Source organism: Malania oleifera, chromosome 1, assembly GCF_029873635.1.
Source record: "Malania oleifera isolate guangnan ecotype guangnan chromosome 1, ASM2987363v1, whole genome shotgun sequence".
NCBI classification, from domain to species: Eukaryota; Viridiplantae; Streptophyta; class Magnoliopsida; order Santalales; family Ximeniaceae; genus Malania; species Malania oleifera.
The window spans coordinates 144,945,316-144,958,531 of NC_080417.1; the positions used below are offsets into that span (position 1 = coordinate 144,945,316).

The 13,216-nt window shown below is 31.1% G+C and overlaps 1 protein-coding gene across 1 annotated transcript; it reads right to left on the reverse strand.

The window, feature by feature from the left end:
• Positions 1-207: 207 nt before the first annotated feature.
• On the reverse strand, positions 208-11,170 carry LOC131149519 (protein ACCELERATED CELL DEATH 6-like). Its single transcript, XM_058100038.1, has 5 exons — positions 11,035-11,170; positions 9,590-10,134; positions 1,570-2,083; positions 412-521; positions 208-276 (listed from the first exon to the last, which is right to left on the reverse strand). The coding sequence occupies exons 1-5, from the start codon at positions 11,168-11,170 to the stop codon at positions 208-210; spliced, it is 1,374 nt and encodes a 457-aa protein (XP_057956021.1).
• Positions 11,171-13,216: the final 2,046 nt, after the last annotated feature.

Below are 13,216 nucleotides of genomic sequence, written 5' to 3' on the forward strand. Positions count from 1 at the left end.
TCCTTCTGAAAGCTAAAGCCAATTTAACGGTCAAGAATCACACAGTAATTTAATTGCAAATCTAAAGAGTTAAAATCAAAACACGAGGTTAAAGTGCCAGTTGCAACTTGAAGGATCAATTATGTAATTTACCTTTTTCACTTTTTACCCCAAAAAACATCATTAAGAAAAAGAAAAAAAAAATGAAATTGACTTTGGAAGGATTCATTACAACCCATTACCAAAAAGCAAAACAGGATAATTTTCCCTCTCAGCTTTTCCTTCATCTCCTTTTTCCTATTCATGCCGAAAGTGAATGATTCATCATAAAAATTAATACTATAGTATCAAAATCAATTTCTTGAAAAATAATTTCATGTGATTTTAGAATAATAGAAACTAAGCAATATAGCATGGAGTTGACTCTGATACCACTAATGAAAGCACAATTTCAGAAACTACAAACCAACAATTGTTTACAAGCGGAAGAGAACAGTGATCTGACCTCCAGCCAAAATTGCTCAAGTCTTCAAGAAAGGGATCTGAAATAAGAAAGATAACTATGAGAAATAGAGAAAGAGATTTGAGAATTATCTTTACTCTCACTGTGTTTCAGAAGAGTAGAAGGAGTATGATTTTTGGCTAGTTCTACATCACCGTAAGCCAATGTATGACTTAATGGTTAATCACAAGCCCTATTTATAGAATGGTCAAGACCCCATCCACTGAGAGATTTCCTCTCACATTTTCTACCATCAAGGGATTGTGAGTTTTCAAAATCTCTCATTTGAATTTCAAATCAGATTTAAAATCTTTCATTTGAATTTCAAACCGATGACTTAATCTTAGGAGACTTAGTCTTAGTATATCAAGTAGTTATTGCAAAATCTCATCTCTCATATTTGATTTTTTGAATAAAATAATAATTATAATAATTTAGATAATAGTATTTTTAAATAAAACAAGATGTGTTATATGTGCCACCAAAAAAAAAGGAAACATGTGCGCAAACATAATATGCATAAAATACTACATTAAAAACTTATTATAAATATTTTTTTAAGCATTGTCATGCTATCATAACTTACTATGTATTATGAGTACTACACCAAAAATAGAATAATTAAAAGCACTTATCATCATAGCGTATATATATATATTATGAATTTGCATGCATATTTATATGTCATGGTACATAATAATTTCAACCTTTTCTTCTAGAACCGTGCATTTCTAAGCTTAAAAACCAAGGAATGGAACTAATTTACTACACTTTGTTCTCGCCTTGGTCGGTAAAGATGCTCATGTTGTGTTACATGACAATTGTAATCTAACTCTCAACCTTCTTGTTTGAGGACAGTATTTCTTAAATATGACCTTATCTTTAATAATAATAATAATAATAATAATAATAATAATAATAATGGAGAACTCTATTATTTCTTGTCCAATGAATCTTCTGAGTCTCCCGAACAAAAAATTTCCGGTATCAAGTAGAATAGTCTTTAACGTAGGTTTTAATAAAGCGAAAAGGTTGAGATAGTTTCTCAAAACCAAACCAAATGAGCAGAAAACAAGATAGGAGAGAACCAGAGCCAATGGTGCAAATAAGAATGGCGAGCCACAAAGCTTCTGCAGAAATCACCGCATACAACCCGCTCATGAAAGCCATCAATGTTCCACAGAGTGCGGCAAGCAACAGTTCGACGCTACAACGAATTCGCCTGTCCAAAACCGTGATGTCGTCTTCTTGTTCCCATATAAGGAGAAATACCACAAGTATGGCAAAGCACACTGCCAAGGTATCCGCAAACACAAATATATGCAGCACCGCTTGCTTTCCTAGGACCGCGTGGCCCGGGTGGGGAGGATTATTCTTGAAGCCGCCAGGTATTGTGAATGCAGCCGCAAAGGCTATGGTTGTGAGGAGTGCAGCAACCACTGACAAACTATTGGCCCTTTGTTTCAAGTACCCCTTCAATATTTCTTCTGATTTTGATTTATGGGATTCAGTAGTTTTCTCTCCACATAAATTCTCCCACACAATGGGTTTCTGTCGTTGTTGAGGTGCCTTTTGATGTAAGAATGACAACAGCAAGAAATTCTGTAAATATGATAAAAGATCATCATAACGTATGCATACATTGATTCACCGCTCCTTGTGAAACCCTCTTTATTGAAATTTTTTAGAACTTCACTTTAGGGTTTGCCACATATTTAAAAAATTTTAATATAAGATTATATTCATGACTTAAGACCATGCTAACAAAAATTAAATTTATTATTTGATTGAAGAGGTATAGGGCGGTCAAAAGAACAATATCCTTGTTTTGATGAATTAGTCACGTATTTAAATTTAAGTGTGCATTTAATAATATTACTAGCTAGTAGGGAGCGAGGGAGTATGTATGACCAAACTCTATCTATATAAATAAATAAATAAATAATATATATACATATGTTTGCAAAATATTCCTCTCTAAAAGTAGTTTGAGATTACTTCTAAAAAATTATTTTTTAATAAGTACTCTTTTTAAAAAATTAATAATACATTTTCAAAAAATACTCTTTTTTAATAAAAAATAATTGAAAAAAATACTTTTTAAAATAAGTAGTAAATCATATGCTATTTATTGATACAAGTACTTAATTTAAGTACTTTCTTTAGTAAATACTTGTTTTTAATATAGACTATTAAATAAAATTAATCTCAATGACTTTACATATTTATTATATAATTTTTTATTTCATTTAAATCCACAAAATATTGGATAAGAGTTTAGTCAAGCCTATCCTGCTAATTGCCAAAGAAACATAACCTTTAGGCTGTGAACAATGAAAAAAAAAAAAAAGAACTACTTTATGATTATATTATGGTTATTAAACCTCTCTTTTAATTTTCAAAACAATAAAAAGTTCGTAACTTTATTTATCTTTGTTAACTGAAAATGTGTGAAAAGACCACACAAAATCAAAATTTTGTGTGTGTGTGTGAGGAGAGAGTGAGAGAGAGAGAGAGAGAGAGAGAGAGAGAGAGAGAGATCATAAATTTTAACTTATTTTTTAATTTTTCAAAATTTGTACAAAAAAGGTAGAAAATAAAAAGTTTTTTAAATGTGCAAAACAATGTTTTATTTTTTATTAAAAGATTTCAAAATAATCACAAAAAAGACAATTTGGTAAGAATTTCATAACCTTGAATTCATCGAAAGAATTTATCCATAATCGCAAAAATTGATGGAAAAGGATTCATGTAACTAATTCTATTTAGTGGGAGTGAAGACTTGGTTTGTTATTGTGTTATTAGAGTTGAAATCATGAATTGAGGTTTGAATTTGAATTTGTGTGGATTTAAAAAATTTTTATACATAATCCACACAAATTAAAGTTTAAGATTCGAATTGATATTCACATATGAAAAGTAATAGTTAGAAATTTTAAATAATAATAATAATAATAATAATAATAATAATAATAATAATAATAATAATAATATGTTTTCCAACTTTTCTATATAAATTTTAAAAATTATAAAATAATGTGGTATTCTCATAATTATTACAAATAAAAAATAAAACTATTTTCACAAATAAATACTGTCAAATTATTTTTTTTTCAAATATTATGAAATTTGAAAAATTAACTTTGAAAATTTAAAATTAAAACAAATGAAATCTGTTTTCTACACCTAAATGTATCTTTAATATTATTTTATTAAACTATAAAGATACGGTGAGAGTATAGTTATTTCTTGATATTTTTACAATATTTTAGAATTATGTTTTGGAGTGTAGATTTTGAATCACTTCATATTAAATAGATTTATATAGATTTGAACAAAATGCAACATAAATTGTATTAAATTGTATATAAGTTCTTACAAATCTAAATTCAAAATCTAAAATTTATATTTCAAAACATATAATAGTTATAAATGTATTAATCAACAAAAATCTCAAATAAAATGGATCCACCTTCACAATAAGGCACAAAGTGAACCTTCAATTAAACTATATATTTAAATTATTTTTTGCAGCTTCATATTGGACCTATAAAAAGGCTTCAAACTTGATGAAACTCATGTATCATTGGGTTTATAAGAATTTTCAAAATTTCTAAAAATGTACTGTTCATGACATTATATTTTCATATATAATTACATCCAAAAAGTAACATAACAAAGTTATTACTATTGAATGAGTATTCATTATAATATTTAAAAAATATATATTAAATGTGCAATAACCTGCCCATTTTAGAAAAAGAGTTATTACTATTTAAGATATTTTTCATAGGCGAAAGCTACCCAAGAATGTTCGTTTTATCAATTACATAAATCCATCAACAAACACTCATTGCTATACTCCACTAAAATATAAAATATTAAGATTAAAAAAAAATAACATAAAATATTCCACTAGCACATTTTTAAAAATCTTATTGTTTAATAACTTGCATTTTTTAATCAAGATTTTACAACAACAACAACAAAACCAAACCTTGATCCCACTAGATGGGGTCGGTTATATGAATCATTTTCAGTCAATTTATGCGATCATGAGTCATTTCTTTTGATAGATTTAAGGATATTAAATCTTTACTCACTATCTCTTCCCAAGTTATTTTAAGTCTACCCCTACCCCTTTTATTCCCCCCCCCCCAATAGTAATTAAGTCATTCTTCCTCACAGGTGCACTCTATGGCCTATGTTGCAAGTGTCCACACCATCTGAGTCGTCATTCTCTTACCTTATCTTCTATAGAAGTTACACCTAACTTATCACAAATATATTCATTCCTTAATTTATCTTTCAATGTTATACCACTCATCCATATAAGTATTCTCATTTCGACAACTTTTACTTTTTAGATATTATGTTTTTTCGTCGCCCAACATTCCAATCCATATAGCATAACTGGTCTTATAGTTGTCATATAAAACTTCCATTTCAATTTTAAGGATATTTTACGATCACAGAGCACACTTGAAGCACTTCTCTATTTTACCCAACCCGCTTTAACTCTATACATTACATCATCTTCAATTTCTCCTTCAACTTGTATAATAGATCCAAGGTATCAAAATCTAGAAGTGATATTTTTTTCTTCATCATCAAGTTTAACTTTGTCTCCAATATTCCTCCTATCATCACCGAAATTACATTTCATACATTCTGTCTTAAATCTACTTATCCTAAAGCCTTTAGATTCCAAACCTTCTCTCTATAATTCAAACTCACCCTCTAATTCGTCCCTAGTTTCGTCAATTAATACAATATCATCTGCAAAACAATATATACTATGAAACCGCCTTTTGAATACTCTTAGTCAATTGGTCCATCACTAAAGCAAAAAGACAAGCACTCAAAGCAGATCCTTGATGTACACCTATGGTGATGGAAAATTCTCTGGTTTCTCTATTTATAGTCCTTACTACATCGTAAATATCTTTAATAACATCGATATACCTACTACATACACCTTTTTTTTTTTTTTTTCTAAAACCCAGCATAGAACTTCCCTAGGTATCATATCATATGCTTTCTCAAGGTCAATAAATATCATATATAAGCCCCTCTTATTTTTTGTAAACTTTTTCATTAATCTTCTTAAAAGATAAATAACTTCTGTGGTAGATCTCCCAGGTATAAAACCAAATTGATTTTCTGAGACCTCCGTTTCTAACTTTAATCATTGTTCAACTACCCTTTCCTATAATTTCATCATATGACTCATAAGTTTAATTCCACGATAGTTATTACAATTTTGAATATCTCATTTATTTTTATATATAGGTATTAAAATGTTTTTCCTTCATTCATCTGACATTTTTTTAATTTTTACAATTGTATTAAATAAATTAGTTAGCCATATAATTCCGTTATCACCTAAGCATTTTCAAACTTCAATTGGGATGTTATCTGGTCCCATAACTTTTTGATTTTTCATCTTTTTTAATGCAAACTTAATTTCGTTAACTCTAATTTTGCGAATAAATATCATATTTTTAGTCTTTTCTTCATTTGAGAATTCTAAGTTTAAACATTCTATTTGATTTTCATTAAATAACTTACTAAAATAATTTCGCCATCTTTTTTTAATGTCTTTGTACTTAATCAAAACAATATCACCCTCACTTTTTATACATTTTACATTTCCTAAGTCTTTACTCTTCCTTTCTCTATCTTTAGTAAGTTTAAATATATCTCTTTCCCCTTCTTTTGTACCTAATCTACAATACAAACTATTAAATGATCTATATTTAGCTTCACTAATGGTTTTTTTTACATCTTTTCTTGTCTCCTTATATTTTTCAAAGTTATCTCTATTTCTACAATTTTTCCATGTTTTATACCAATTTTTTTTTTTTATCTTTATGATTTTTTGTACATTTTTATCCCACCACCAACTCTCTTTGCTATTCGAAAATCTTCCCCTTGATTCACCTAAAATTTCTTTTGCTTTTTTTTTTTTTAATAGAGCTATCTAATTTATTCCAAAGAGTATTTGTATCTATCTCATCTTCTATGGTCTAATCCCCATCTTTGATTATTTTATCATTAAATTTTATTATATCTTTTCCTTTTAGGTTCCACCATCTAGTTCTCTTACACTGGTTTATTTTATCTTTTTTCTTCTATTTTTTGAGTACATATATCTTGTTGGGAGAGATATCAATAAACAACCACAACGGAATAATTCTTCTCCCTATATGCAAGCAAATATAGTGTATCTCTACTTTTATACGTGTTGGAAATAATGAGAAAAATAATCAATCACACCAAACCACAAGAATACAATCAATTTTTTACGTGGAAAACTTCCTCAGTGTGAGGAAGAAAAATCACGGGACCTAGTCCAATTAAAATCTCCACTATCAATCAAATAATGAATACACAAAATCTTCTCTAATCGTAATTAGAGGATACAAATGTCTCTCATCAAGATATCAACAATCTTGGCAAATACAAAGATAATTGGAGAGAATATACCAAATTCGCGGTTACTGTTCACGGGCAAAAACCCCAACACTCGAGCTTTAAATCCGATATCCACCATTCAGATTGTAGCTCCTTGAGTTGTGAACCTCTCCTCCAATTTTCAACTCGATCGGACCACAGACGAAGCAGGATCGGAGTTTTGATGAAATTTAGACAGAATGAGAAAAATCACTTTTTTCTCTCTTTTTCTTAAGAAGTGACGGCTCCTCTCTTTTTATAACTTCCTTTAAGTTTTTCACACTAAAAGGGTTAGGCTTTGGGCTTTCCACCACATGGAAGGAAATAACCCAACATATCTAACACTAAAACTCTATACTATGTGGTTAGGCTTTCACCTGGAATAACTTTACAATTCTTGCATAATAAACGATTTACCTTCCTAGTTAAAAAAAAAAAATTTATTTGACTTTTATTTTGTCCACTTTTAAAGGTCATTAAGTGTTCTTTTCTCTTCTTAAAGCAAGTATTCATTATACTAAAATCATATGACATAACGAAGTCTAAGATCATCTCCCAGATTCATTTGTTTCTATATCCATATCCTCTATGTATCCTCTCATAATTTTTATTATCTCTTCCAACGCAACCATTCAGATCTCCTCCTATAAATATTTTCTCAGTCCCTAGTATGCCTTGTATAAAATACTATCCATATTTTCCCAAAATTATCTCTTGAGATTTTCTGTTAAGCCAACTTAAGGAGTATAAGCACTAATGATATTTATTATCTCTTGTCCTAATACCATTTTGATTTTTATAATTTTATTCCCTATTCTAATTACATCCACAATTCTATCTTTTAAGTTTTTATCTATAATAATGTCTACTTTATTCTTATATTTCTCTTTTCTAGTGTACCAAAGTTTAAATCCTAATTTATCAATTTCTCTAACTTTCTCCCTTATTCATTTAGTTTCTTGAAGGCAAATTAAATTAATTCTTCTTCTGATCATTGTATCCATAATTTCCATACTTTTACCCGTAAATGTCTCTATATTCCAAATTGCTAATCTAATCATAGTTTCCTAAACTAACGTTTTTATCTACCCATGTCCAGAATTATGCTGGAACCCTCATATATTTGACACCGTACCCAGGTGCCGACATGGCGTGTCACTTTGGGGCAACGACCTAGCCCACCCTCGCCCACTTTCGCTACACCTGGATGGTTCAAGTGCAACGCGTCGCTCGTAGGGGATGCTCCAACAAATATTCGATAAGGATTCATATCATAGTGATCTGATAAATTTTATGCTGAATGTCAGCTACCTAACACAACCCTCCTCCTTTACCTGCGGTTGGGACTGGCTGTGTGTGAAAATATTTTAATCAAGATTTTGAGAAAAAAAAAATACGACTGACTTGTTTGGTTCGCCATAATAACTATTCCTTATTATATGAACTCATAAAACGTTTTACTTTGTTATTTGTTTTATAGTAGTGACATAATTTTTTTATATAAACAAGTGTAATTAACCTACTAAAATTTATATATTCCTAAGAATACATATTTCACAAACCAAAGAAAAATGTTAGTCAATAGAAATTCGATAGTAAAAACAAATATTGCATTTGTCAGCATGAATTTTGAATCTTAAATTTGAATTTGGGTGAATTTAAATAAATTTTAAAAATAATTTTGTATTACTTTTGATCCAAATCCATAACCTGTCCAAATAATTTCTAGAAAAGTTAAATTTTATTATAAATTGGCTGGACATTGAGCGTGTAGTGTTTCCTTGCACGTGCGAAGGATGACATTACCTTGTGCCTTCCCAATGGCAACTTGCTTAAAGCAATCTTTTTAGCAAAACTGAATTTCCAGAAAATATATATTTTGTCCAATTAAATTTGAAAACACAACCCATAGTCATACGCATCATAAAATTCCGAATATATATATATATATCTACTAACAAAAACAAAGGAGCGGAAACCAAACAGCATAAACATATAAATTGATTTTAATAAACTTAATATATAATTATATATATATAATTTCATTTAAAATAACTATTTCAAAAAGTATGAATATAATCTAACATTAATTTTAATAATTCTACTGTGACTAAAAATTATTTTAATACAAATCAATAAATTTTATTAAATTAATTTAATAAAAATATTTTTTTATAAAATTTAATATATATATATATATATATTAATATAGAAATAAAAATATAAAAGCATTTTAATAAATTTAAAAATTACACTATTACTTTGATAAGTATAAATATAATTTAACATTAATTTAATATATTACTACAACTAAAAATCATTTTTCAAAAAATAATATATTGAAATTGTATAGATAAATACTTTTTTTAAAATTTAAGAAACATACATTATATCTCAATAATTTTAATATATTTAATATATTTTTAATCAAGTTAATAATATAATTTATTATAATTAATGTATTAATAAAAATAATTTTGCACTTAATTACAATGTTTATAATTTTAACTTATTTCTTTTAGTTCATAATTTTAACGTAATACGACAATTTGTTAGAAGGAGGAAATAACTTGTAAACTTCTTTAACATAGCAATACAAAAGATGTCAGCATATCTACCCAACAGAAGTGCTAACAGATTGTTGAATCGTACCTTATCAACGTAAATTCGGAATTCCGGATCAGATTCGCAAAGACCGGAAAATGAGATACCCTTCTTACTTTCAGCCGAGGCATCGACCCACTTGGTTTCTAGGAGTTCCTTGATCACAGGAAAATGCTTATTCTGGATTGCAAGATGAAGGGGAGTGCTTCCATTCTCGTCGGTTCTGTTTAAAAGCGATCTCATCTCTGGAATTTTCAGTAACTCTCGGACAGAGCCAAGCTTGCCAGATGCAGCGGCAAGGTGAAGCGGGTGTCGGCCATCCCGGTCAAGTGACTCCACGGAGTCTGGACAGAAATCAAGTATGGCTCTTATGTTTTCCATTGCACTAATTCCTGCAGCTAAATGTAAAGGCGTAAGGCCCTTCGCGTCACCTTTGTATGCAAGACCTGCATCTTTCTCTAGCAACCATTTTGTAAATTCTGATGATGATTGATCAGTCGCAGCATAGTGTAGGGCTGTCCTTCTAAACTCATCTTCTTGGGTTATGAGATCAGGCTGTTTGTCTAGCAGTTGTTCTGCACAACTTATGTCACCTAGGAAAACTGAAAAACAGATTTTATAATTAAGATACTGTAGGAGGTGGAGATGGACGGAGGATCAGTAGGATCACCGATCCAATCACCATCGAAGTAGGCAAGTAACTCTTATAATGAACAATATGAAAAATGAAGACCATGAATTTGGGTATCCTTGACATATTAAGAGACTGTAGGAGAAAATTGGCAAAAAAAAAAAGAAAAAAGAACTACATGGATTAATATTAGGTTGAGTTATCGTGAGACGTATGAACTGCTAAAAAACTATCAATAAAGAGTAGCCTCACAAAGTAGTGTACCATCAAGCGAAGCAAGCTTGATCTTACACAATCACTAGGCTAAGATCAAACTTCAGAGGTACCCAGATCCCAGAGCCTTCTCTGGTACAGCTAGAGAGAGCTTGCTAGGAGACTTGGAAGAGAAATTAACTAGTAAACAATTCAATGGATGAATCATGTGAATGGGATGCTTAGAATACGAATGAAGATAACAGTATATGTTTCCAAATGATTACATTGCAGGAAATGTGAACGTGATTGTAGAGAGGATCCCAACATTTGTACCCTTTGTAATTGATGACATATCCAAGAGCACAAAAACAAGCTTAAGGGCTCTAACTTGTCATACTTGTAAGGTTCGAGCGGAAAAAAGCATAACTAAAAGTTTTGAGAGCGGAATAGTTGAGGAGAGTTCTGAATAGGCATTCCAGGGGGATTGACTGTTAATGATTGGAGAAAGGATTTTATTTATGGTGGTGTAAATAGTGGAAAGAGCTGCTTCTCCCCAAAAATGCTCAGGACTCAAGGTAGGTAGCAGGAGAGCACCGATAGCATTCAAAATATGTAGAAGGGACAAATGTGTTGCAGATCTACATGATAATATGTCTTGAATTTTTACTATGGGGTCGTTGGAGAGCTGTTCGCAGAATCAGGAATTGACATGTGAACCCAACAATAATGAGATCAGATCCAAGGAATGATGGTGCATGGATGACATTTTTGCAGTGAGGTTCACGTTGAGGAATGAAAACCATTGGCGTCAGAAATCTAGACTTGGCAGTGGTGTGGCTGAGATTAGGCAATGAAGAGCCAGTAGTGTCGTGCCATGCATGGCTGTGTGTTTGCACTCCTTAAGCATGAAAATCAGACAAATATTCTAATAACATTTGGAAGCATGGTCAATGGTTCACATCAGACCAGTTTCCTAGCAGCAAGGCCTGCAAGCAGGTGATCCCTTATTTCCCATTCATGATAATGATGGGAGGTTTGAGCCTTATGTCAAATAAAGCAGCAATTGCTAATCTCCTCTCTACTTTCTATATTGCAGAGTCACAATTTTGTACATTTCTTTGTGGATGATACACTAATCTTCTACAAAGGATCCAGTCAAAAGTTCCACGTATGGGGTGTTCTGCACTTCTACTTTACCGCGAGGCAACTTCAAGGCTTAATATTAACTTTGTCAAAAAGCAAATTAATTTTGGTGGTGATTGTGCTGGAGGCTGAGAGATTATTTGCTATCCTCGACAGCAAAGTTGAGACATTGCCTTCCACCTTACTTGGGACTGCCATCTGGAGTGGCATATATGGTTAAAGAGCTTCGAGAGTAGATTAGCAACATTGAAATCTGGTTACTTACAAAGGGATGGTCCAACTAAGGCTTCTTTATTATTTTAAAATACTCTCCATAACAATTTTTGACAGCTGAAAAATAGAAATTAAGCAGTGGGAGATGTGTAGTACATTGGCAAAGGAACTCATAATCCTTCAACCTTGCCAAATGGGAGGCTATCACTATTGGGTTATTTCCTTTCATGTGGAGGAAAACTTAAGTGGGCTTTATTAAAAGTCCAAAGCTCAGTCCTTTAGTGTGATAACATAAAGCAAGTTATAAAAAGAGAGGGGAGGAGCCCTTCAGTGTGATTTTTCTCATGCTTCCCAGATTTCATCAAGATTCCGATCCTATTTCGTCCATGGTCCAATTGAACTGAAATTTGGAGGAGAGGTTCACGATTCAAGGAGCTACAATATGAACGGTGAAGATTGGATTTTGAGTTCGGGAGTTGAGATTTGTGACTGTGAACAGTAATCGCGATTTTGGTATATTCTCTCCAATTCTCTTTGTATTTGCCAAAATTGATGATATCTTGATGAAATATATTTGTAGTCTCTAATTGCGATTAGAAAAGATTTTGTGTATCCATTATTTGGTTGATAGTGGAGATTTCAACTGGACTAAGTCTCGTGGTTTTTCTTCCTCACACTGGGGAAGTTTTCCACCTAAAAAATTACTTGTGTTCTTGTGGTTTAGTGTGATTGATTATTTTTCCTATTATTTTCAACAAGTATAATAGTAGAGATACACTATATTTGCTTGTGTATAGGGAGAATAATTATTCCGTTGTGGTTGTTTGTCAATATCTCTCCCAACAAAGTGGTATCAGAGCCACGTTGACAAATTGTCAGGTTGGCAATTTGAGTTATGGAAGCAAATATGAGTAGAATGATTAATCTCATCAATGGTTCAAATTATCATATATGGAAAGAAAAAATGTAGGATCTTCTTTATGTGAAAAATTATTATCTACCGGTGTTTAGTACAGAAAAACCAGAAAAAAAGTTTGACGTGGAATGGACTTTGTTATATCGATAAGTGTGTGGGTATATCAGATAGTGGGTAGATGATAATGTTTTGAACCATATTAGTGGAGAAACAAATGCACGTTCTCTATGGAGTCAGCTTGAACAACTATATGCTAGAAAGACTGCAAATAATAAGTTGTTTTTTATTAAACAAATGATGGCTTTGAGGTACCAAGATGAGACTCCTTTATTTGATCACCTGAGCACATTCTAAGGAATTATTAATCAGTTGGCTGGAATGGGTATTAAGTTTGATGATGAGATACAAGGGTTATGGTTGCTTGGTTCATTACCAGACTCATGGGAGATGCTCAAAACTTCATTATCTAACTCCGCTCCAGAAGGTGTAATCACAATGGATATGACCAAGAGTTGTTTGTTAAATGAAGAGATGAGAAGAAATCACAGGGATCCTCTTCACAGTCAGAAATCTTGGT

Coding starts and splice junctions, on each gene's coding strand:
- LOC131149519 (XM_058100038.1), bottom strand. CDS start 11,170: ATGGTTTTCATTCCTCAACGTGAACCTCACTGCAAAAATGTCATCCAT. Junction 2,084..9,589: donor TCCGAATTTACGTTGATAAG/GTACGATTCAAC, acceptor TCATATTTACAG/AATTTCTTGCTGTTGTCATT. Junction 277..411: donor AAATTGTGCTTTCATTAGTG/GTATCAGAGTCA, acceptor CGGCATGAATAG/GAAAAAGGAGATGAAGGAAA.